At 43.0% G+C, this 24448-nt stretch overlaps 2 protein-coding genes across 4 annotated transcripts in view; both read right to left on the bottom strand.

The window, feature by feature from the left end:
* LOC119387095 (protein Abitram) overlaps nucleotides 1–20309 on the bottom strand; it is a 48602-nt gene extending 28293 nt beyond the window's left edge. Inside the window, exons 1-5 of one of the 3 annotated variants that reach the window (XM_037654402.2) lie at nucleotides 20114–20308; nucleotides 14738–14789; nucleotides 12000–12129; nucleotides 7458–7604; nucleotides 5333–5581 (exon numbers count right to left, since the gene is read on the bottom strand). In XM_037654402.2, the coding sequence (XP_037510330.1) occupies nucleotides 5396–5581; nucleotides 7458–7604; nucleotides 12000–12129; nucleotides 14738–14789; nucleotides 20114–20231 (633 nt within the window). In that variant the 5' untranslated portion in view covers nucleotides 20232–20308 and the 3' untranslated portion in view covers nucleotides 5333–5395. Of the gene's footprint in view, nucleotides 1–5332; nucleotides 5582–7457; nucleotides 7605–11999; nucleotides 12130–14737; nucleotides 14790–20113 lie in introns of those variants that run through there. The other 2 variants (XM_049413374.1, XM_037654403.2) reach the window with 2 other exon arrangements.
* LOC119387099 (ORM1-like protein 3) overlaps nucleotides 1–24448 on the bottom strand; it is a 465457-nt gene that overhangs the window by 266023 nt on the left and 174986 nt on the right. The window lies entirely within an intron of this gene.

The raw sequence follows: 24448 nt of genomic DNA, 5'->3' as shown, positions 1-24448 counted from the left end.
TTGATATACACCAAAATTGGTATTGCGCTACGCGACTGTATTACGAACGTAAATTAGAGGTGGTAACATTAAAATCATGACACGCGTGTCACGCACGACAATTTACATGCCACGCTCATGACGCACTCGCGGCCGTTTTGCTAGGTTGATATACACCAAAATTGGTAATGCGCGATGTAACTGTATGAAGAACATGAATAACAGGTGGTAAGATGAAAACCATGACATGCATGTCATGTATGTCACGATTTACATGCCCCGCTCATGGTGCATTCGCGGCCGTTTCGCTGGCTTTATATACACCAAAATTGGTATTGCGCGACGCGACTGTATAACGAACGTAAATTAGAGGTGGTAACATGAAAGTCATGACACGCGTGTCATGCACGACATAATTTACATGCCACGCTCATGACGCACTCGCGGCCGTCTCGCAAGGTTGATATACACCAAAATTGCTATTGCGCGGTGTGACTGTATGAAGAATATGAATAACAAGTGGTAACATGAAAACCATGACATACAAGTCATGGACGACATGATTTACATGCCACGGTCATGATGCGCTCGCGGCCGTTTCGCTCGCTTGATACACACCAAAATTGGTGCTGCGCAACGTGACTGTATGACACACATATATCACAGGTAGTAACTTAAAAAAATTATGATATGCATATCATTTACGGCATGAATTACATGCCACGCTCATTGACCGATCGCGGCCGTTTCGCTAGCTTGATATACACCAAAATTGGCCTTGCATGACGCGAATGTATGACGAACATAAATGACAGGTGGTAACATGAAAACCACGACATGCATGTCATGTATGGCATGATTTACATGCCACGCTCATGGTGGACTCGCGGCCATTTCGCTCGTTTGATATACACCAAAATTGGTATTGTGCGATGTGACTCTATGACGAACATAAATGGCAGGTCCTTTCATGCGAATTATGTTATGCATGTCATGTACGGTATGATTTACATGACACTGTTATCGTGCGATTCCGGCCGTTTAGATAACTGGATATATACCAAAATTGGTATGGCCTGACAGGAGTGCGTGATGAACATAAATGACTGGGCATGCAGTGTATATACCAGAATATACGTTTCATTGGCATGGTATATACCACATTGTGCATGCACGCGTGCATGGCAAACATGCGATATATGGTGAACTAGATGCCATGCATGAATGATTTCATTTGGCTCAAAAATAAACAAAGCGATGTATGCAGCCCTTTGCTGGCTGCTTCGCATTACATCGATTCCCACAGTGCGTGGGATCTGCCGGATTTTTTCTTTTGTCATGGCATACACAGCACAATATGACACTCGACCACATCTACCTGCCCTGCCCCCCATTCAGATCATGGAGGTGCCCCCCCCCCCCCCCGAAAAATATTTCTGCCTACGCCCCTGGTAAGCGCAGTAAAGACTCAGAGTAGCGTTGCGCAAAGCTTTCGTTCATTCGCAAAATGCGTACACCTCTGCTTTATCTTGGTTATGCAACTGGACTGCGCGAAAGTTCCTATAGACGATTTTACGTAAGACATGTGGACGCCGCCACTTTGAGCTCTTAAACGAATGTTTTCTTATTTTTGTACCTCGTGACGTGAATTGATAAGGTCAGGGAACGTCGAATGTACCAACCAGACCGTTTTCATGCGCATACGTCCACCGTGGCGATGTTCGTTTAGTTGTTCAATATACAAAACGGTAAGGTTAACAGCCCAGTATGGCGGCACCGAAACCCATCAGTTAAATAGTCTGTAGCATATATAAGAAAAGCCTCTGCCCGAGACCGGTTGAATTCAGTCAGAAGTTGTCGACATTAGCAGTGAAATCAGCATACCCACCAGTAACGTAGCAAGAACTTTTTTCCGGGTGGGGGCGGGGGGGGGGGGGCGCAACCATACATTACCTATGTATGCGTGGTCATCTGCAAAACTAGCAGGTGATGTCCGAATGTCCTTACTACCCCCCTCCCCCGATTTCCTTCCTCTTAAAACTTGAGCGTACAGCACGTGGCTAACTCACATAGTCCTCCTTCGCCACCAAAGTTTTAAAGATTATTGAAGGGAAGAAACCTACCATATTAAGCGCTGCCGTTTCACTATCGGAGCGAACACAGTCGACCCACAATCCCGGCGCTACAATTATAAGGTGACCAAGGTCACGTCGAAATATTTTTTTTGGTTCATTATGTATCCAGCTTAAACTTTACTGGAGTTGCATGCATTACTACTGCCTCCGTGAGTGTCAGGTAATGACATGCGTATGTCAACGCTTGTTAAAAAAAAGATATAGAAAATATCCGTCATGAGAACGCTAACCGGTGGTACGCGGATAAAGTTGTTATTACTACTACTAATCGAAATCGTATGTGCATTCATCATCAACCACCACCGTAACATCAGACCCCTCCATCAAAAATATGGCAAAAACTGCACCCTTGGGAGGCACGCAGCACATCCTGTAGACGTCATCTGCCGCCGAAGACTACGCTGTAATGCCCGGCATACAACGACAGTGCACGGCCCAACAGTGCAAGGCTAACTTTAGGAGAGCGTTGGTGGGAAGTAAATGAGCACTCACTTTTGAGGCCAGACGGCGATGTGGACCGCATGTGTGTGCATCGGCGGCTGCAGACAGACGAGTTACGGGCCTCGTCCGCGCTGCTGCTGCTGCCGCTCGCTTCTCCGTGCGGCAACCCTGTCGCCGGGCGCGGCGCACATGCGCGCCAACTTTGCCGTGCACGACGGCGTAGTCGCGCCAGCTTGTCGCCGTGCGTGTGCCCGCCAGCCAATCGGGACGCCATGCGACCACAGATGGCCACTGCGCACGCTCGCATTTCGTCTGGCGCTCGGTCTCTTTCTAATTCCTTATCCGCCGCAGCCGCTTTCTTTTCTGTCAGCTTCTTTCTCCTTTTTTCTTGGCGTTTCGTACAAGTCCTTGCATGGCGTTTCCTTCTTGCGTTCCTTCTTCTCTGTCTCTCAATTCTTTATTTTTCTGCCGGTACCAAACTGCCTCGGTGAGACTTACGCATACCCTCGCCCAGAAAACCTGGTCCTTGCGACCACTTTCTCTGTTGTGCAGTAATGGCCCAAGATATGGCGCCGTCGCGCATCCGTGCGCAGTGCCGTAATTAAGGTGGCCAAGGTCACATTCTGAAGCCCCCCTAATGGCAGCGCAGACGGCGTTACGTACGATGCGATGTCTGTATGCAGATGTACGCGCTGCCAGCGCTAGCTCAAATTGCTGTAATGGCACGTTATTCGCCCAAAACTTACAAGGACACCGAAGGCGTAACGCGAGCCTCCCGTTGGGACCTGTACTCGAGTCCCCGTAGCCCTTAACAAGCAGTATTCGGGCTGCTTCCTCTGTGCACTATACAGTAGTTACTCGGCTGTCTCGCGCGCCTGCTCTTATCTCCGCTTTTCCTTCCATCTTTCTTTCCCCTTCGCCCTCCCCTCAGTGTAGGGTAGCAAACCGGATGCTACAATTCTCGTTGACCTCCCTGCCTTTCTCTCGTTTTATTATCTCTCTCTCTCTCTCTCTGTCTACAACGGCCATATACTAATAAGAATGCAAACAGAAGCCACCAAATTGCTTCTACATGGGATTGTATAGCGATGAGCCACAAGGTTCCAGGTACTTTAAAAGGGTGTAAACTTGCGCTTGCTGGCGTGGCTTCATAGCAGGGAACAGCGCAGATACACGAGACAAGAGTCCTGTCAGTTTCTCTTGTGAGAGAGAGAGATGCTCTTTATTAGAAATACAGAGATTTTTGCCGGCGTCAGTATACCGCTGGCATGCTACTCTGTGTAGGGATGGGGAATGGGATTGACAGTCTCTCTTGTCTCGCGTATCTGCGCTTTCCCTGCTATGTTCAATGGCACATTTTGAAAGGTATAGTGGCTGTATGCTCGGCTGCACGTTGTGAAAACGGACGCCCACGTTGTCGTTTGAATTGACCATCACTTCGAGAACATGTCATTTATTTCTTTAGTGCGCACATGCCTTAGGGACTTCGATTTGTTTATTTATTTTGCGACACAGAAGTAGCCATGCAAGGCTGCTATCTTTTTCAGCAGGGTTTTTGCTACATCTCTGCTATTTAGTTGCACAAGACATGCAGGTTCGAATGCCTATATTTTTTACATATGGCCATAACTTCGAATGTTGGCTTCAGACAGGAGAATAGCCATAAATTTTTTCGCGAGTGGGGGGGGGGGGGGGGGGGAGGGGGGGGGGAGGGGTTAACCATACTTTATGTATGTTCGTGTGTGCGTGCGTGTGTATATACACATGCAAAATTGACAAACTTTGGAGGGGGGTGGTTCACCGCCCACCCCCTGGTACAACCCTGTCTTCATATATGAAAATTAAGCATGTAATGAGCGAGCGCACACCTCCTTGCCACCCTGTGTTTGTTTTAGTACCCTTACTAGGTACTACTTCGGTACTATCCTAGACGTGCCCCTGCTATGACATCATCGAAAATGTGTGATGCCTATTTTAGCACCTGAGGAGCAGAGATGCCTAAAATTTCTAATAGAGCACTACATTTGCTAAATTTTCAGTCATTTTTACCAGCAACATTTGTTGCTGCTCTGTGAATTCGAGAGGGTTCACAAAGACAGAGATATTTCTGAATGGAACATCACTCTTTTTCTTTTGTCCTAGTGCATTAACGCAGGAGTGCTTTCAATTATATAGGGGCGAGAAAGCCAGTGAAAAGTAATCCTGCTTCAGAAGTTATAGGTGAATTGGAAATTGTTTTAAAAAAACAGCGCTGTGCAACTATGAAATGACCGCAATGCTTTACAAGACGCTACTACACTAACCAGCAGACAAACAGGAACTATGGTCCACAGTTAACAGAAAACACAGTCGTTGTGTATTTCAACTTAAGCAGTTTTGCACCACCTTGTTAGTGTCTTACTTTATAATAAAGCGACTGGCAGGTTTCAATACATTGCACCTGCTTAACCCTTACTGGCAAGATCTTTGCCACACATGACAGGAGCGGTGTTTTCAGCTCCACCAAGAAAGACAGCACGTCTTCCAAGTGGAATGATTGCCCTAAGTGTAGGGAGCAGAAAAAAACTGATGCATTTTTTGGGGTACTGTACAATTTCGAAATGGGCCTCGGTAAGCTCTGCCAACACCAATATACTTCTGGCATGATATGGTTTTTTTTTCAGTCCTCTGCAACAGCACTGTCCTTCTGAATTTGTAGCTCGGCTGTAGTAATAACACAAAAGATAAGAAAGAGGCATGACACTTTATTTGATGAAATTAGCGTAGCACATGGAAGCTTTATCACCAATGCACAAGTTGAAGAAAGTGAAGCACACTAATGAGAGCAGGGCCTTACACATTTAGGTATCCTCCATAATAAGAGGTGATCGTTGATGAACAAGCATTTCTTCATCAGAGATGTAGCATATCGGTATCAACTCCTTCCTGGCCGCCACATAAGCTTCGGGCGACATCATAGTGTCCAGAAGTACTGTGTCCATCTTTAGCGGAGGCAGAACGATGGCAATGTAGCCAGATGACCATGGCTGAAAGAGTGAAAGTCAGGATATATAATGCAGAAGTGGTATTCATATAAATGGGGCCGACCAGCAATGGTGTAGCCAGGGAGGGTCATCACAAGCAATGATTTGTATTGGGTAAAGTTTTCTCTAGGACAATAGCACGCAGTTTATTTCAGCACTGCATAACTTTATGCACAAGCTTGGTGTTAGAAGTTTGCCTGTTAACTGCTGTAAGACAGCCAGTTCAAAATGTCCTCATTATTTAGTACCAGGAATTTGGGACAGACTACACCAAGGGTTTGGTGACAGTTCCAAGACGCATAAGTAGGCTTATCAAGAGCATGAAATTCAGTTTATAAACGAGAGTGAAACCACTGGCATATTGTAAAGCTGGCCAGCTTTACAGAAATAAGCTTGAGCATGGAGGCTTCCTCAGTTTTTCTGCAGAACACAATAGTATTGCACTTCGCATGTAACAAGCTACAAACATCCAACACTTCTTTAAAAAATGCTGCCCTCACTTAAATACACTTTCTGCAAGGCACATATACAGTGTTTATCATTATGAAGATTGCATTAGCAGATGAGTACATCACAATAAATACAATAGACGATTCCTTTGACTGGTTCAGCTACGCTCAATATGCACGAGCCAAGCCAAATACATTATGTGTGAACACCATTCGTAATAAAAGCTCCCTTTCACTGACTCTTAGCTGGCTCAAGCATCTGGCGAGGTCATTCGACGGGGAAGTTATATCAGTTATGGCTGGAGTGTGAATAGTAGCGAGTTTCTGCGAACTCTAAAAATACATACTATTCACACAAAGTGCACATAACCGGATTACTTGCATTTTAAAAACCTCAATAATTATGAGGTATCACAAAGCAACATGCAATACCACTGTTAATCGCTAAGCTTGTTTTTCTACTTTTCATAATCTGTTCTGTACTTTTAAGAGAAATTGTGGAAGTTCTCGTCACAAGTATCAGCCCAAAGCTGCAGACATCAAATGCAAAAGGCTTCATCACGGATGTCTAAACAGCACAATGTAATCTGAAAGCGATCAAAATGCTAATGTCCACTAAAGGGTGATTTCAATGTGACACTAACAATAATAAACAAGTGAGTAAATGATAGATTAATGATTGACTCATAGGGCTTAACATCCCAATGCAACTCTGCAGCCATGAGAGGCACCGCAGCGGGAGGCTGAGAATGTAACACACACTGATAACAAAAGCAGTTTTTCCTTTTTGCCTCTGCTGGAATGGGGCTCCTGTGCCCAGAAATTGAACCCGCAACCTCGACATCAGCAGCCAAACACCACGGACGAACTACTGAGCAGATAGCAAGTGAATAAATGTATGAATTGTTAAGGTGTTTAATAGACAGCACTCAACGACAATGAGTAATGGCGACAGTCACGGCAAGGCACGAACTCCCTGCGCGAGCGGCGTTCTTTCTTCAAGCAACCAAAGAGGATGACCCACTAGAAGGCGCTGGAGAGGGTAACCCATTACCATGTCCCAAGGCTTCTCTACAGAATAAATAAAAAGAATGAGCTGAGTCGTCTTGTTGAATAAGAAAATAAAATTCCAATATTGCAGGTAACTGCTCATTTCGTGTGTGTTGCTCTAGTTTCATAACTAAAAAAAACATTTGTCCTTAAGTCATGATATATATAGGTATCTGAAGCCAGTTTTCTTTCGGTAAATGCCAAGTAATTTGCTTCATTCATTCATAGCATCCCATCGAACATATGCCAAAAGAACATAAAAATATCTGCATGCAACAACATAGATTCCTAGCCTTTTCAGACCCATAAAAAATTACATAGACAATAATATAGCGATACAAAGAATATATAGAAAAGCCAGTGAATAAAATGATCATCACCTTTTCAGTAAGGAGCTCAGGTGAAGTGGTCAGATGGTCATTAACTTCCATTAGACTGCCAGGAACTGTGCTCGTTACTGTATAAATCTCGCCATCGGAGCAGGTAACGATGCATAATGCAGATTCCTTCTGTAGTTTCTGACCACCCTAGAGAAAAGGTAGCAAGATGTTAAACACGTGGCAGAAAAGTCTTTTAATGCATCGTAAATGTGCAATGCCAGCACCTTTCTGCTAAATTCTCACCTACTTCCTTTAATTGCTTTTCGCTGGAATTCTCATAATGCACTTAATGCAGAACCAGCAAGCCCAATTTCCAGCTTTTAATGCAATGCCAAGAAGTCAACAACAAACACGGCTTCGTCCCAGGGGCAAAGATTAGGAAGAATCGTAGGATAAAACCGAACACTAACTTATACTAAATCCATGAAGTTTGCTACAATAAATGTGCCATAAAGAAGTAATGATGCAAAGTTATCATAGTGCCTATACCCTGAGCAGGCACTTCCAACCTACTAATCATGTTTTGAAAATTAACCAGTCAAGAGAGCAACCATACACCATATCATCCTTCATGCAGCTAAGCACAAGATGCATGCTGCTGCCTGGCTTCGATGAAAAAAGTGATGTCACGTAGATCACAGCTGGTGATTACCAGCTAGGAATATGCCAGCAAAAGAACAATTTGGCGAAGCATAGGCTGCACAATTGAACTGGACTTTTCTGATTACTGAAACAATGATAGTCAGTATTCACAATACATTTCTTAATAAGAAAAGGTTTCTATAAAGAATGCAAACATATGATGGCCCCAGTCTGTTACATGACTTCTCATTTTAACACGAAAGTGTTTTATGCCGGGGTCCACCATGGCCCCGCTGACGTATTTCCATCATGGATATGACGTTGTAAAATATACACTAACAGATGGCAAAGAAAAAAACTAGAAGAAGAAGTTTCGTTGCCGGGAGTCGAACCTACAACCCCTCGATCTACAGCGCACGGCGCGAAACCACTGAGCCACAGAGCGCACATTCCTAAGACCACTAACGGCAAGCTATATATATACATCATTTACCGTTCGCGGTATTCAGAGCTCCGGGGCTTCAGCGTGTTCTTGTGATCACTAGCGAGATGGCGCGAGGAGCGCACAAGGCGCGCTTTAAAGGTCGTCGCCCCGCGCGTCGCGATGCGAGCGCGCTTCTACAAGGGGTGTCTCTCGTGCGTGCGAGCTTATTTCTTGATCGGGGTGGTTTGTGCGTCTTGTGCTTTCACCGCAAGTTTCCGTTGACGATTCAGAGAGCACGAAGGTCACTTTGCTCGCTGCAGCGGCCGTGTTTTCGAAAAGAGCGCGCTGCTCACTCGCAAAGAAATAACAACTGTGACAGTTGTTCGTTCGCGCTCGTCCTGTGTATGCTGTTTTCGTACGTCCTTTCTGCTTTAGAGTGCGCTGCAAGTTTTGAGCTGCTTGCCGTTCTTCGAGTGACATTACAATTTGCTGCTATAGCATTCATTCCTTCGTCCTTGTGGAGAAAGAATGCACAATAAACGCTCAACTACCCCTGTGAAGACATGTTTCACTTTCGTGTTATACCGATTCCTATGAAAGCGGCCATGTTTTTTACAACAAAGACTCCCCAACAAGTTCTTCTGTACAGCAAAATTCACAAGATACCCTCAATTTATTTTGTGGTGTTATATAGCAAACAAGTTAAATACCCACACTCTTTATTTTGGCAGTACTGCATCTGAAACTCGCATGTCACAGATCACTTTGCAGAACTCACAGGTGCCAAAATATGAGTACAATACGCTATGTAAATAGTTCTAGAAGCCAACTGTTTCCATATGCAAACAACAGCAATAATCTGTGCTCATGTCATTCACTCAGTCAAGCTACAATTCCTTGCCATGCCTGAAAGGGTTGCAATAGATAATGACTTTCACTCGTCCAAGTCCAACACACACCAGCATGCTCAGTATCATAGGCACTTTTTTATAAAATGTTTCGATAGGATAAACTTCAGGCTTCCCATCATAACAAATGGTAACTAAGAAGAAAATGAACACCATACCGTGACAATCTAGCAGAACATGACAGAGTTGCATGTGGCCGTAAATATCCAGCTGATTCAGAATCTATCATGCAATGACATTTTAAGCCATTAAAATATGATATTAAGCCTAACCATACTATTCATTCCTGCACAGAGGAAATAGGTGAACACAGGATTTATACAGAATAGTATATGACTAAAAATTCAAGGATAACTCAAGGATTTCAAGGATTACGAAGAACAAATCTCAAAGAGGGGCAAAATAAACTTTATTCCTGCACTTTATAAGTATTTCATGGTACCCTGAATCTTCGTTTTTTTCTGCAATTTCTCTTTTTACAACAGTATTGAAAGTTGGACTAGTTGGTAAGGCAGCATGTTTGACAGTGCAAAAATGACAAAGATGGAGTAAAACAGAAAGGAAACAAACGAGTGTTGACTCACAACTGAAAAAATTCATTTGAAGAACGCATCAAGGTAAGAGCAAAAAGCGTATCAACACGTGCAGAAGGGGTAAAACGGGATAAAGATTCATTGTGTATCACCTAACGGAACGCGTGCTGAGCAGATAGACAAACTCCTTGTCCTTATGTTGTTGTGGTATTGTGTACCAGATCCCACATGTGGGACGTCATGTGGAGCAGAGTGGCTGGTGCATTAATGTGCCCTTAAGAGAGCGCATTCTCTCAAAAGCCCTAATGCATCGCATTGCAACATGTGTGGCTGCTCACCTGCTTTTGACGATGTGGAAATGTTGTGAAGACATAGATGCCAGACAACTTGAGAGGTGATAGAGGCTTTTCACATTAACCGATTGGGTGACACATGTGTAAGTGAAGCAAGTTGTTTCTAACTGACAAGGAGATTGCCTATCTGCTGAGCACGCGTGCCATTATATGCAATGTGTCTTTGTCCCAATCTATTTAGTCCTTCTGCACATGTTTACTTGACATCTTAACTGCTAACAAAAGATGAGGACAGTGAAAGTAATGACATGGGCAACAACACGCACGTAGATATGCATTTTGCTCTTAACCTAGTCAGTGCTTGTCCGTGTCCCTTCTGTTTTACTCAGTCTGTCGTTTTCGCGTTGTACCAAACATGCTGTCTCTCTTTACAGCCACTACCGCAGTTTTTTTTTCTGCGCTGTCCTTTGGAAGCTGTTTACCTTGGCTAATAGATTTACGTCATTTTTCGCTTCAGCATCTTGAAAAAATCTGTCAGCAGATATTCTCAGAAAGTTTAATATTGTCAGGGGTTTGCACTTTTTATTCTAGTATTTCAAGCTCCAAAACAAGTACATTCCTCTTGTTATTTCTTTTAGCATTTCCTTCCTCTTTTTTGCGTTCCTCCAAATACTTTCTGCATCGGTGCCTTGTGTTCTACAGTGAAAGCTTCATCTCTTTTGTTATTTGGAATGGAGCTGCCCACCACCGTTCTTTACAGCATTATGGATAACAAATTGATTAAAAGTAAGAAGCGATATTAGAAAATAAAGACAGCCACGCTGCCTCTAAAATTCAAAGTTGAGGCAAATAAAGATATGCTGACCACATGATGTTGAACATAAGTACACACTTGGCAAGCCAAGTGCACATGCATGGGGTATTCTGAGGCTTTGCAAGAGTACCTTCACTCAACCTACTCCATCGTTCAACTTCTTTCTCCTCCTCCTTAAGCCACCTCCACTACCAGCCGGTGACGCACCAGAAGAATAGTATGCCACACCATCTGGTCAGCTGATTACTCCAGAGGGCTGCTATGGCTTCTCTGATTGGCTTAAAATGCCATCATTGCAGACTGCCTTATCATTGTACTTTCTGCTTCTTGCCACATTTTCAATTGTGCCCCACTAACTCCTGACCGCTCACGTTTGGATGCTAGCAGGCAAACAATGATTTTCAAGGAATTCAAAAAGAACATTCCTTTTCAAGCAGTTCAAAGGTCGTTTGAATTTTTTACAAATGTCAGTGTTTTTAAGGATTTCGAGGAGCCGTACGAGTCCCTTGACAAATGTTAGGGGAGCCTTACAAGTCCCTTGACAAATGTCCATGTTACAAATCGAAATGAAACAAGTTCCTATCGGCGAGCTACTTCTACATAACCTTTGTTTGTGAGTGTTTAGTCAAGTGCTTACCAGAGAAACAATATTCATGAAACAGTTTTAGCTGTTTTTGTCTTATATGTACCTGTAAAAAAATATTAGAAGTAATTGTGCTAAATGTGATAACACAATACTTTAAATTACCTCCCACTATGCAAAGAGACATTTTTGAAAATGAAAGCATAGGACCATATGACATCGCAACCAGGGTATTGAAAAAGTTAGACAACAAAATCAAACCAAATTCATAAAGAACTCTGACCGAGCACTGACAACATGAAGAATAATGTTTTTCAAAACCATACCACAATGTACGCCAAGCCGCGGAAAGCAGTTCCACAACGTGAGTTTCGTTGTGAAACTGACAATTGTATATGACCTCACCTTCTTCCACTTCCCAGACACTTGATTGTTGAGGCGATTTAATTTCTCATTTACTTGATAATCAACTTTTATGACTGTCTTTTTCTCTCTGATAATGGGGTGAGATGGAGCCAATGTGACAAGCACAATTCTGAAAAGCAGCAACACGATTCATCAGGACTCATGTGATCAGTAATGTACACACGTAAATGTTAATTTACGTGAACATTACAGGGTTGAACATTGCAACACGTGCAATGTTCAACCTTGTGTACACTGCAACAAATGTAAGGCTGAAGACCCATACTTACATGTGTGCCTCATTTTCTTATTCTTTTTACCACGAATTTGACAAGACAAACAGGTTTTTATGGTCTTTTTGATGCTGTCTTAATGGCATTAGTTTAGCAGATTAAAATATGGCAGCACAAAGGCTTTCAATGCAATCTTAGTTCCCACAAACTTATTAGTTTTTGCTCGTGCATTTGCAAGAGTAAAATAAATATTTAATCGAATTTCATGCAACATCCAATACTATACTGCAACCTGTGTACACTGGCAATTGGCAATAATGCAAAAATACAGCTTGACTCTACTGAAGGTGCCTGAGAAGAGATGTACAGGGTCCGTCAAAAATTCCCAGGCCACCTTGCTATAGGAATACATGGAATAGTGGCCTAGGAACTTTTGATGAACCCTGTACATGTAAGCGAATAAAATAAGCCTCTTAGCATGCACTGTCCTGTGAAAGCTTTGTGGCATCTACTGAAGGAGTAGATGCTTTGAATAAGCATTCAGAAATGACTGCCCTTCTCTATTCCCATTGCTCTATTCCCCTGTGGCAGTGCAGCACCGACACAGATATTCTGGCCAGCAGTTCTCTTCCCTACAGAATCGTGCAGAGAAAGAACAAACAACACCTCTCTGTTATCGCAGTAGCAAATATGTGCCTTCAGGCATACCATTCCTTTGACAACATGGAGGGTTTTCTGAAAGCATTCAGGTAATTGTTTACACTGATCAATTATCACCGACAGTTTGTAGATAATATTTTTCATCTTTATGAAGTGGTACTTATAGTAACGTTTCAAAATTGGTACAATAGGTGCCCGAGAATGACAATACAAATGGTGATTCAATGACACGATTAAAGGTGTCATTGAACGATGTCTTCTTAGAAAGCTGGCAGCCAAAACAAGCTACATATTTGGCAGTGTCTACGGAACATTCTTGCACAAGTTTGTCATAAGCAGCCAAACTATGTATAAAACTTCTAAGCAATCGGAAAAATTCTCTGCAGTCAAATAAATGCAAATCCCTCAACACTCATTTTCACTTTGGTGCCAATCCAAAAAACCTATGGGCAGGTGTGAAAATGCCTTAGTATTCTATATCAAAACTATCACCATATTCTTCTACAAATCAAAACTCTGCTTGTGGCTCTGGTGCCACTGCCTCCATAGGCATGACCAAATTGGTTGCAGGAATCATGATAAATGACCAAGCACTTCTACAGCATATACTACCCCTTAGTGACGTTACCCATACTATGTTTCACACATAGCGTGCAAGGTTGTTAAGTAATCAAAATGTACATGGTCAACTTTTGTGATTACAAACCTCATACGAGTCCATATGTGAGGTGCCGCAACAGGCTGTGAATGGAAAACTCAGAAAAAAGAAACAATGAAACATAAAAAGACGCCAGGCCTGCGCGGAAAGCGCAGCACAGTCACAGCGAAAGCTCGAAGAGCGGCATTTCTAGAGCCCATTATAAACTCTCTTGTGGCTACTAATACAAGTACATTAGCAACGTACCCACTACGCGACAAATCATAATTTTTATGAAGTTGGGAAGCACCCACCACGACATTATTCGTAATTCTGCAGAGAAGCGAGGTACCATCTGTAAGGCATTATGTGCTCTTTGTTGATGCTGTGGCTGATGACGATGAAGAATTATCGCAAGGCCTTTGTAATGGGTTGGAAGCATTCAACAACCCACTCGTCGCGCAATTCGCATTGTGTGACGCCCAGTTACAGAATTCGCGTTTGTGTGACGCCTGGCTGTTATTTTACTCTTCTACCACACTAAATTACATATGTAATGTGGTTCCTTCGAAACATGAAGCCTGTTAGGGTCCTTTTGCGACGCAGTTTCAAGCACCGGCAGGTTCGAACCTCGTTCCATCCTGGAAATTTTTTTTTAATTCCTTTTTTTTTTTCGTGCGATAGTGGTTGGACACCGGCGGCGGCGGCGGACAACTACGGCGCCAAAAACGGCCGCTGAAATGATCGCATAACAGCTTTCGCTGTAAAATGATCTAAAGTAATGTGTTAACAGTTATATAACAATGCTTGTTTGTTTGTAATGTACAGAACTTCATTTATTACTTTCCCCAAATAAGTTTCGCATATGTGCTGATAAGAAAGTCCCGAGTATTTTTTTTTGTGCTAACGCATGTGCTACAAGACGTCTTGACTATTCTCTGCCGCATTGAACACTGCGTATGAAATGGGGTATAGCTGGCAGAAGTTGACACAACTGCTGAAACGTGCACATCATCTTTCTTTACTAGCACTCAGTTTGTGTGGTAAAACACATTACACCATTCATAATTTCTGTAGGCATATTTGCACTTTCAACGGAAAATCATGGGCAGGTGCTCCACACATTGCCCTTTTTCTTTGAAATTTTTGAAATCAGTTCAGGCCATCTCACAAAGTGTATAAGTCAAACATCAGAAGCATTACTGTACCTGTTTGAATGGAACAAGGCACACTGATCATGTCCTTTCTTTCCATTTGCATCTGAAAGCAGAAGAGTGCAGGTGTCTACGCCATCATCAACATAGCCATGCTTGGAAATTGCTTTCACTCGCAAGTAAAAAACAGTTAATATTCATGAGAGAACATTAAATGCTGTCAGAAAAGCTCATAGCATATTCTCTTTAGATGTCCTCAACTAGTGATGCAATAGTCACGGTATTGACCCCCCAAGTGATACACACATTGGGCATTAAACTAGCTCAACGTGTGTAAGTTATTGAACTAGTTATAGAAAAATGGAATAAACATCTGGACAGCCCTGTGTATACAGCAACTGTGTTGCATATCTTTGATTGCTAAATTGTAGCCAAAAGAGCTACTGGCAAGTTATGACCACCACAGCTATTGGCAAGTTATGACCAGATTGCTCATGAGATAATAAGACCAGATTGGCCGTGAGATTCCACGCCTCAAATCTTGGGTATGGAGTGTGCCACACAATTCCTTGGTTGTTTTCTTTTTCTTGTTCAGTAGTGGTGAATTTTTATACATGGATGTCTGGAATTCACATAAAATGCTGGACATAAAATCCTGGACGCAAGTAGCTAAGGTAGTAGGAATATTGGCGAAATTTAAATTCTACTTGCCAACAGCCGTAAAACTTCATATTTACAATGCACTATTTCTTTCTAATTTAAACTATTGCTGTTTAGTTTGGGGCACAACAACGCTAATGAACCTCAACCAGCTGTATATGTTACAAAAAAAAGCACTACGTCACATTGCGTGTGCTGAAAAAACTGCGCACACAAAACCCTTGTTTATCAAATACAATATCACGTCAGTTCATAACTTGTACTCATTAAATCTAGCCAGAAAGTATAAACATGATACAGAAGGACTACTTCGTACATTATCCGAATTGACACCAATTACAAGGGCTTATGATACCCGTAATGATGATATCTGGAAAATGCCATTTTCACGCCTCATGTTAACACAACAAATGCTTCGTCATACACTTCCAAAACTGTTGAATGAACTGCATAAATGTGGTATTTACTTGAAAACAACTGGAAACCACGCAATCAAAGCGTTTTTTATCACCAAAAATTAATCCATTTACTTTTTGTAAAGTATGCAGCTTCTGTTCGATACACTTCCAAATTTTACTGTTTTCTTTTTTTTTTTCACCTAAAAATTGTGTAAAGGAAAGCTCATTTTGTTGTCATGAATTTCGGAAGGATTTATCATTGTATAAATATAATATTGTATTGTATTTCTTGTAACTATTGTATTGTTCTGTGACATTAGCTTAAGTGTTATGTTTCCATAAAAACTGCATATGTATTTTGCGCTCTCGCTGTATGCCCTGTAAAATGGGGGCTCGAGGCTTCTCAAGTGGATAGTTCCACTTTTTCTCGAGCCCTCGTGTTCCACAACACACAAACTTGTGGACGAAATAAAGTTTGATTTGATTTGACATCATGCAAAATCAGCAGCTAGAACCTATCCGATTGTGTTCAAACATAGGTATCATTATGGAGAGTACCCCATAGTGCGGACTGCGTGCACTCAATGTACGACTACAAGCAAAGTACTTCGTGCCCCCATCACAACAGGGCCAGGCTCAAAGCTGAGACATAGTGCTCAGACGCACAACACCATAGGCGCTCAGCTATTGTGATGTGTCCTGCTGTCTTCATATTGCTCCCGCATCATCTTGAAGAACACATCAAAGGTCTACTTTCTCCAGCACATTCTCTGTTTACTTCAGCTAGTCTTAGTTTTTTACTTCGTAGAATACCTAAAGCATTGTGACACTGAAATACCTGCAAACTACACTAGTCTGCCACACAGTGTTCTTCTCTGCTGATGTGTGCAGCATACATCAGCACTGTGCCAGGCAAAATAATTGATACAACTCTTAAACTGTGCTAGCTTTTTAAGAATGTCATGTGTAATTAGAGCATGAAAGTGAGCCATTATACAATAAAGAAATCCAGTAGAAATGATTAAACTAGAGGTGATATTGTTCCCACATAAATGTATTATCTCAGTTTAGTGACAAAACGCGACAGGCTATGCCCAAACATCTTTACGGCAACTACACATACAGTTGAAAAAATATGTAGATAAAATACCAGTCATTACACATGCAGCATGGAACTAAATATCTATGATGCAGAAAAAAAAACTTTTGAACCCAAGGGACATATATTTCGCAATATCCATAAAGACACGGTAAAGCATACAGCCAAATTACCATGGGCAAAACCATGCTTTATGAGAACGCACGACAAGAAGAAATCCTCAAACACATCTTAACAAAATATCACAAATTTTATGCCTCGCATTCTCTAGTAAGGTATGCAGTCTTTGCTGGTATAATGGTGTGATGTATGTACAAAAGTGTGATAGTGCCTGCGTGTGATGTGCTAGATGAAGACAAGGACGCTGGGGAATGTTCGAAAATGCGTGAACGTGGAAAGCTTTGGGGCAGAAGAAAAGGGTAATGGAAGACTGTGTTCGGCGGGAGGTCGGGTGACCAGGCCAGAGTGTCAGAGCTCGGCTACATGTACATGAGATGCTAGTGTTCTCAGCCTCCAATGCCTCGCATCAAGGCTCCAGTCTTTTCAATAGCCTTCGCAAGCTCATACTGAATTCTTCAGTCATTTCGCACTGCTCGTCCCCTCGCCTCATCCAAAAATCGTTCAACTCTCTAATGGGTGTGCGTATGTTGGCCCAGACTATCGGACTATTCTCAGTGATTCTCATCAGCTAGTTCCTGTTTTTTTCTGTGTTTGCATTGTTCGCTCTATTGTGTTTTTTGTGTGTTTATATTAAGTGGCATTTGAAACCTACACACAGCCTTGTCAATTTGGTGGGACTGTCGCCATTCTCAGCCGGAATATGATGTTAAGAACCACATTCTTCAAAGAAATGCAAGTGCATGTGACTAGTGCTTTGCAAGAAAGAAAAAAAAGACAGGATGTTGCTTCAACTACACATGTAAAGTGCCCCACATAACCATGCTTTGCAGGAATGACTAGTAACTCACCATCATTTTCTAGTTGTTCACAGAGGACGCCGTCACTTTCAACAGTTACATAAAGTGTGGTGGTGAACAGCAGTGTGCATGGGGCCACCCGGCCATCTTTCTTTATGTTCAAAACAATTTTCCACAGCTCAACAGGATCTCCCCTCATAAAAGTGAATGTTATTGCCTGCAGCACCCGAGTTGGTCTGCCATGCACCACTGGGTCTACATAAAGCAAGGGTTCCTTTTTCTCAATTTCATATTTTTTATCGTTTAATAATGGCCAATTCTGGTGACAATGTGGTGTAACGCCACTCCGATCAATGACAAAGTGAGAAGGAACAGCACTGAAGTCGATTCATTTCATCATCCCAGCCCTGATGGCAATATGCCTTTTTGAGATAGTGACATTCACTTACACCAGCAGTAACAGTCTCTATTACACAGATTACAAAATACAAGTAGACGGCCTCATGCCAGCAACAATGGAGTTCGCTCGCCAAAGCCGTCACGTGTATGGGGTATGCCCATGCAAGCGTCAGCTTGCACGAGGCGATCTGCGTCGGGTCGTTCGTCGCTGTCGCGTGCATTTTCACTCATATGGGATTTGGCCTTAAATCTAACGCGAACAGTCATGTGGCGCCGTCACTAGCCCAGGCGGTGTTACTTCTATGTTTGTCGGAGTGCAACAGAGGCAGTGCTTTACCTGCTCCCCTTTAGTTTAAAGTAGCGAATGGAAAAGAAAAGCGGTAAAGGGCGGTCGCGGAACAGGCGCTGTATGCGTGCTGGAAAACAATTCCCGCTCATTCTCTATATTTAGGGCTTGAGTCGGGCTTTGCTCCGAGCCCGAGCCCGGCCCGATAAAACTCCAAGTAGCCCGAGCCCGGCCCAGGCCCGAGGTGAAAACACGTCGGCCCGCCCGAGCCCGAACCTCTGGTAGGTTACTCCAATGCATCTGTCAGCATGCATTCTTTGCTTTCTCCTGGTGCATATACATTAATTAAAGATTTCCTAGCTACTGCAGTGGAGCTTTTCTTCAAAAACAGGAGGCCCTCCGAAACCCCTACACTATTGCTTCCGTGGCAAAGGGCAGCTAGCATGGCACGAGTTCAGAGTAGCAGGTGTGCTTGCTGGTAGCCTGCTGTTTTGGTAGTATTTGCCCCAACTGGTGCACGTGAACTGCCTTGCCTACAATAAAAGAGTATAAGAGAGGTGAGGTCGACTGTGGAAGGAAAGCAGTTTTTGTGTAGCCTTGTGTGTCATCCAAAATGCTTTAACTTCTCTTTCCTGCATCACAAACCGGCGCACCCACACTAAGATAAAAAGAAAGAAACTGATGACACAAGCACTGTGTGACGAAGTTCCATCAACTCGCCCAAATTGCTACGTTGCTCAAGTTCCTTTCGATACTGGTAGCCACTTTTAATTCTTCCAGTTCATATTTTGTTGAGGTTCAAGTGTGTTCCAAGAATACCAATTCCAGCTTGCCTTCACTTCCAGCCTGAATTCTGGTTAGGCTGCAGACTTGCTTCGGAATTTCGGGGTTGGACTCTTAGAACTTGTGGACGGTTTTCCCACAACTGTGCACAACAAATCATGTGCTTTTTGGTTTAGTGGAGTAGATCGACAGACAAAGCTACTTTTTAGTGAGCCGGCCTCTATCCGGCACTAAGAATGAGTGCCTTGTTTTCCTGGATGTCGAGCAGCTTGCTAAAATGGCTTTTAAATTCAGCTAGAGGCTGCTTTAAATACGGTAAAATGAAGCAAATCTTTTCGAGGATAAACCCACACCTAGCCGCCTCCTTCGTTCCTTCCAAGTTGCCCTGTTGCCCTGAACTTCTCATTGGCAATGCGCGATCTGATGAACGCCCACGACCGCTGTTGACGAAACGCAGAAGCGTGAAGGCATGTACAGAGCAAAAATACACTGGAAAATGTATTCCTCGGCAGCGCTAACACGTTTGTGACACGCAATCTTCCGTGGTTTCACCCGAAACGGATCCGGCCGTCAGGATAAGGCGGGAACAAAGGCGGCTTCTCTGTTTTTCCCTTTGGAATTTCATTTCAACCTCGGCCATTTCAAACTGAAACGCGTGATCCCGCGCAGTGCAGATTCGAGCGATTGTCCTTTCGTCCGCGGTAGGGCGCCGATGCCGGCTTGACCACATAGTGAACCCAAACGCGTAGGCACAATTTGCAGTGAAAATGACATTACATCACCGTCGCGCAGTACCACAGTACAACTACTACATCGTGGTGAATAATGACACTTCATGCTATCGCGGTAACGACCACGTGATGTTTGGCACACGGTTGGCGAACTTACCAAGCTGGAACCGTGGCTTGAAATACCGTTCCGTGACGCTGGGGAAGCTCTTATAGATTCGATCGCATAATTTAAGCGATTGTTTCGGTGGCGGATCCTCTTCAGTAAGCTCAGACATTTTGGATACAGAACTTGACACAACACGGCTGCAAGAATCGCTGTACAGCGCGGCCGTACAGCCACCAAGTGTGCGAGAGCAAAACACAGCGGCACGCCGCTTTTGCGTTCGCGCACTAGATGGCAGCACCAGTGACGTTGTTTAGGTGAGCTTCGAAAACGTACAACGATGTAACTTTTATTTGAATTCTGACGTACTACGTGCGCGTAAGAAAGTGTAGAAACGATTGTCCAAAGTGTACTCGAGATATTCACGCGATGAAACAATGCGAACACTGACGCTGAAAGACATAAAGCTACCGGCGGCGTCGATTATGATCTAAACCCACGGGGCTGTGATGCGTGCAGTAATTCAAATTGTTGTTTCTTTTCCTTGTTCCTTTACATTGCGTTAGCGTTTTCTCATCAATCTCTCCGACTGCCCGATCACAGTGACAACGAGACCGCGCAGCGACATTCGGACCAATGTCAAAGGGCGAAACAAATGGAAAATGAACTGCGGGCTACTGGCAAAACTTTTTAACACAATTTCGATTCGAACATATCAGGAAGTTTACCTGGCGCATGGACAAAACAATGCGAGTTTTTCGACAAAGGTGCATGGTCCCATATATCAGGATCAGTGTATTACTGTGAACGCGAAGGAAATATTAAGCAATTGATCGAACCATTCTTTCATTGTTTGCAGGTGCAAGACTGAGACGCAATCGCAAACTGAGGGCGCAAGCACCTGCTCAAAAGCAGAAAGGCAAGGATTACTGGGACAACGCACAGCAACTTGAAACTAATATACTCATAATTCTGACATAAATCAGTTACAGCACTTACCAACAGCTCGTACACAAAGAAATGATTACAGCTAAAGATGAGGTCAACCGTTCAGTGGTGTGAACATCACATACTGGTGTGCATGGTGGGTACATTGCACAAGGTATCGGTTTTTATTTCGGACTGCCCAGAACTGCTCGAAACGAAACCACGGTCCGGGAGAGCAAATTGAAAATATTGCCAAAGAATGCTGTGAAAACAGCAGTTGTACACCAACAGCCCAAGCTATAGGAGACTGCATTGTTGAACTTCATGCATCTTCTGAAAGGTAAATACGAGTTTAAGCATCAGAGCAAGGAACCAAATCACGAGAAAGTTCAGGTATTGGAAATTCAGCTGCCAGTTGTCAGTTGAAGAAACTAAGGTTGAGGCTTCAGCAACTTATCCGATGACCAATGCATCCACTTGGTAAACAATCCAATGGGCAAGGAGCACGATCAGCATGCCCTGGTTCTTTCCCCATAGCTATACTCTATCCCACACATACAGGTCTGCGTAGCAACCTAAACAGCACATTCGCCGAGACATATTTACCAGCGGTAAGACCCAACGGAAAAAAGCTTGGTATGTGACAGAGCACCTCCTTTGTTGAGTTTTCACGCAAGTAAATGGGTGTCAGCAAATGCATCAGCACCAACTAGCCCAACCCACTTTGTTAATTACTAAATAGCACAGAGATGTGGCTAGAACGAGCGCAATGGTGTGGCAGCAGCTGGCCATTTCAGCATGCCGAAATCCATTAGTGCCGTGTGGGTACGATACCTCGAATGAGCAGAGCACTCGAAAACTGGGGAATAACGCTCCTTTATTTCATATTCAAGTTCAAGAACACTACACTTCGTAAGAAGAAGCATGTCAGAACTATTCTTACAGACAAGAGAAAGCTTTAGATCAGAAGCTGCTATCTTTATAAATACACGGGAAAGAGACAAATCGATTCTCTAGCCAACCATTGCACCGAATTTGATGAGGTTTGTAAAAGGTTAAAATCTAATAAAAGATTGTAAGAAGCAGGGTTTTTGTTCTGTTTGATTATTCTACTACAAAAATCGCTGAAAACTGCTCAAATATCAAGATTACAACTATTTTAACTCAGCAATAGGAGATTATATAACGATTCTGCAAACTATGTAACAACGCATCAAAATTGACATAATGTACATTACTCTGAAATTAATCGGCAATTTGGTTGTGGGGCTTTTGTGAGATCCTCGAAAAACAGTGCAATTGTTTCATTTAAGCTGTACATTCAAGGCATCAAATTCATCCACTTGGGATTCTCTTGAAGAGACAGTTTCCAGGAATGCAATATCTGTTTTTGGTGCAGTGCTATAGATCTGTAAACTTCGTGCATCAGCCAATGATGAAGACAATTTTCAGCCTTTTTTTTTATGCTAAATCAATATCCTGCTTATAAGAGTAACTAGAATTTTAAGTCTTTCTCGCAGATGCAACAAACTCCACCAATTTCAGTCCAAGGGTTGACCCTAAAGGCATATCTGCATTTCAAACATACTTGAATGGGCAGCACTGGAGGTCGCCCCGACCTAAAGCTTCCTCTAAGAACTACACCATAAACATCTATCAGACGGCAAGTTTAATAGTCGGGCGAGAAAGAAATAAAATAATACACGCACCAACTACGCACCGGATAATGCTAAATTCATCTCACGACATCCCACAAAGTAAAGCCACATTGGCAAAATGATTTTTTTGCAACTTCTTGTCTTTGTACTGTATCTGCAACCTGCTAACACGAATTTACATCCATAAGCAGTTACACGGGTAAGCTCTGCTTGCATTTCTCGAATTTGTTCAGTCACGCTTGACAACTGCACAACTGGTGTATTTTCAATTAAAAAATGAAATCACTGGATGCTAAAGCAAAAGCAGAACGTCCCCACAATTTGTTTTCACATAGGTGAGAATGGCATAATAAAAAATGAATCCTCTACATAACAGAATGTGCTTTACATTTTCAATATTCTTTTAGAGGTATTAAAACAATGCAAGGTGAAGTAAAAAACAAACACCCAGTTGTAGGGCTGTGAGTGACACTCACATTGTCATTTCACATACTTGTATATATCACTCTAAACAAACAATTGCATTTGTAGTAAGCGGCGTTTCAAGAATGCATTAGTGAATCATATTCACGAATGACATTTTGTGTACTTCAAGGCCGACTTCATGTGGCATTCAAGCTGCGACGCCATCTTTACACACACGTGTCCCTGCACTGCACAGTGCCCAGCTTAGAATAAACGTGTGCATTCGAATTGCTAAAGCAAATCCTTGCCGTTGTGACAAGTTTATGTCTATGCCTTTTCCTTGTCCATCAAGGCAGAGCTTCTTCCCTTGCCCTCAAGGTGGTTTTGCAACGACATATTTCCATCTGCCAACATAAAATAATTTGTAAATATCCTGCAGGCACAAATGCAAGATGTGCACCTCTCCTCCAAACTTCTCAAGTTCTTTCAGGTTCCATCGAACGATTTAGCAAAACGTCTTACTAAACAAAGCTGGCATTCTCCAGGCCTTACTACTGAGCTTTAACCATGTTTCCAGAATTATAGTAACATGAATAGTGGGAGGATGCAGAGTGACGCTATGTATCTTTGATGAGTGCTTTCCTTCTAGTACATTAAACATTATGATGAGGGGGGAAAAGATGGTAATTTTAGAACGAGGAATTGTGCTCTAAATGGCCCCTTCACCAGGTTTGGGCTTTACAGACAGACAAGTGCACCACATAGACCACACAATGGCGGTGGTGTCAGCAAATATGACATGACTCAGTGGCATGGAGGCGGTCACAACTTCAAGCAGAAGGCTGGAAATGCTTAGTGCAACTCGGAGTCATTCGTTATGCACAGTGCGGACTACGGTTCATCACCTAAGGCAGAATGTACAATGCTGCGAACAGGAATACACCATGAAGAAACACATAACAGAGGGAAAGAAAAAGGCGGGGGGGGGGGGGTGTTTTTGTCAGTCAATTCCTCCAGATACACGGGAAAACGGAAGGGAAAGTATGCCAATTGCAGATGCTAGCCGAGCTACATGTGAGAGTGCCCACTGACGATGGGTTGCCTCCAAAGGGCATAATAAAGAGGTCAGCTCAATTTCTTTTAACTGGTCTATGAACAGGCTTCTAGGACTGTTCCTAGGGCTGTGCGAATGCTTAGGGTTGTGCAAATGCTCAACTATGTCATATATTGGATCAAGTACTTTCCTATTCGATTTGTTCTTCAGATTGAATAGCTGCTGTTTGTAGATACGAACATTTTTCTCATTCTTGAACACATCGAAATGTAAACTGCAACTAAACAAATCCTAAATTCATGCAAAAGTAAAATAAATCAAAGGGGTCCTGGACCACTTTTCCAA

This window comes from Rhipicephalus sanguineus, chromosome 3 (assembly GCF_013339695.2).
Source record: "Rhipicephalus sanguineus isolate Rsan-2018 chromosome 3, BIME_Rsan_1.4, whole genome shotgun sequence".
NCBI classification, from domain to species: domain Eukaryota; kingdom Metazoa; phylum Arthropoda; class Arachnida; order Ixodida; family Ixodidae; genus Rhipicephalus; species Rhipicephalus sanguineus.
This window is presented reverse-complemented; position numbering and strand designations above follow the sequence as displayed.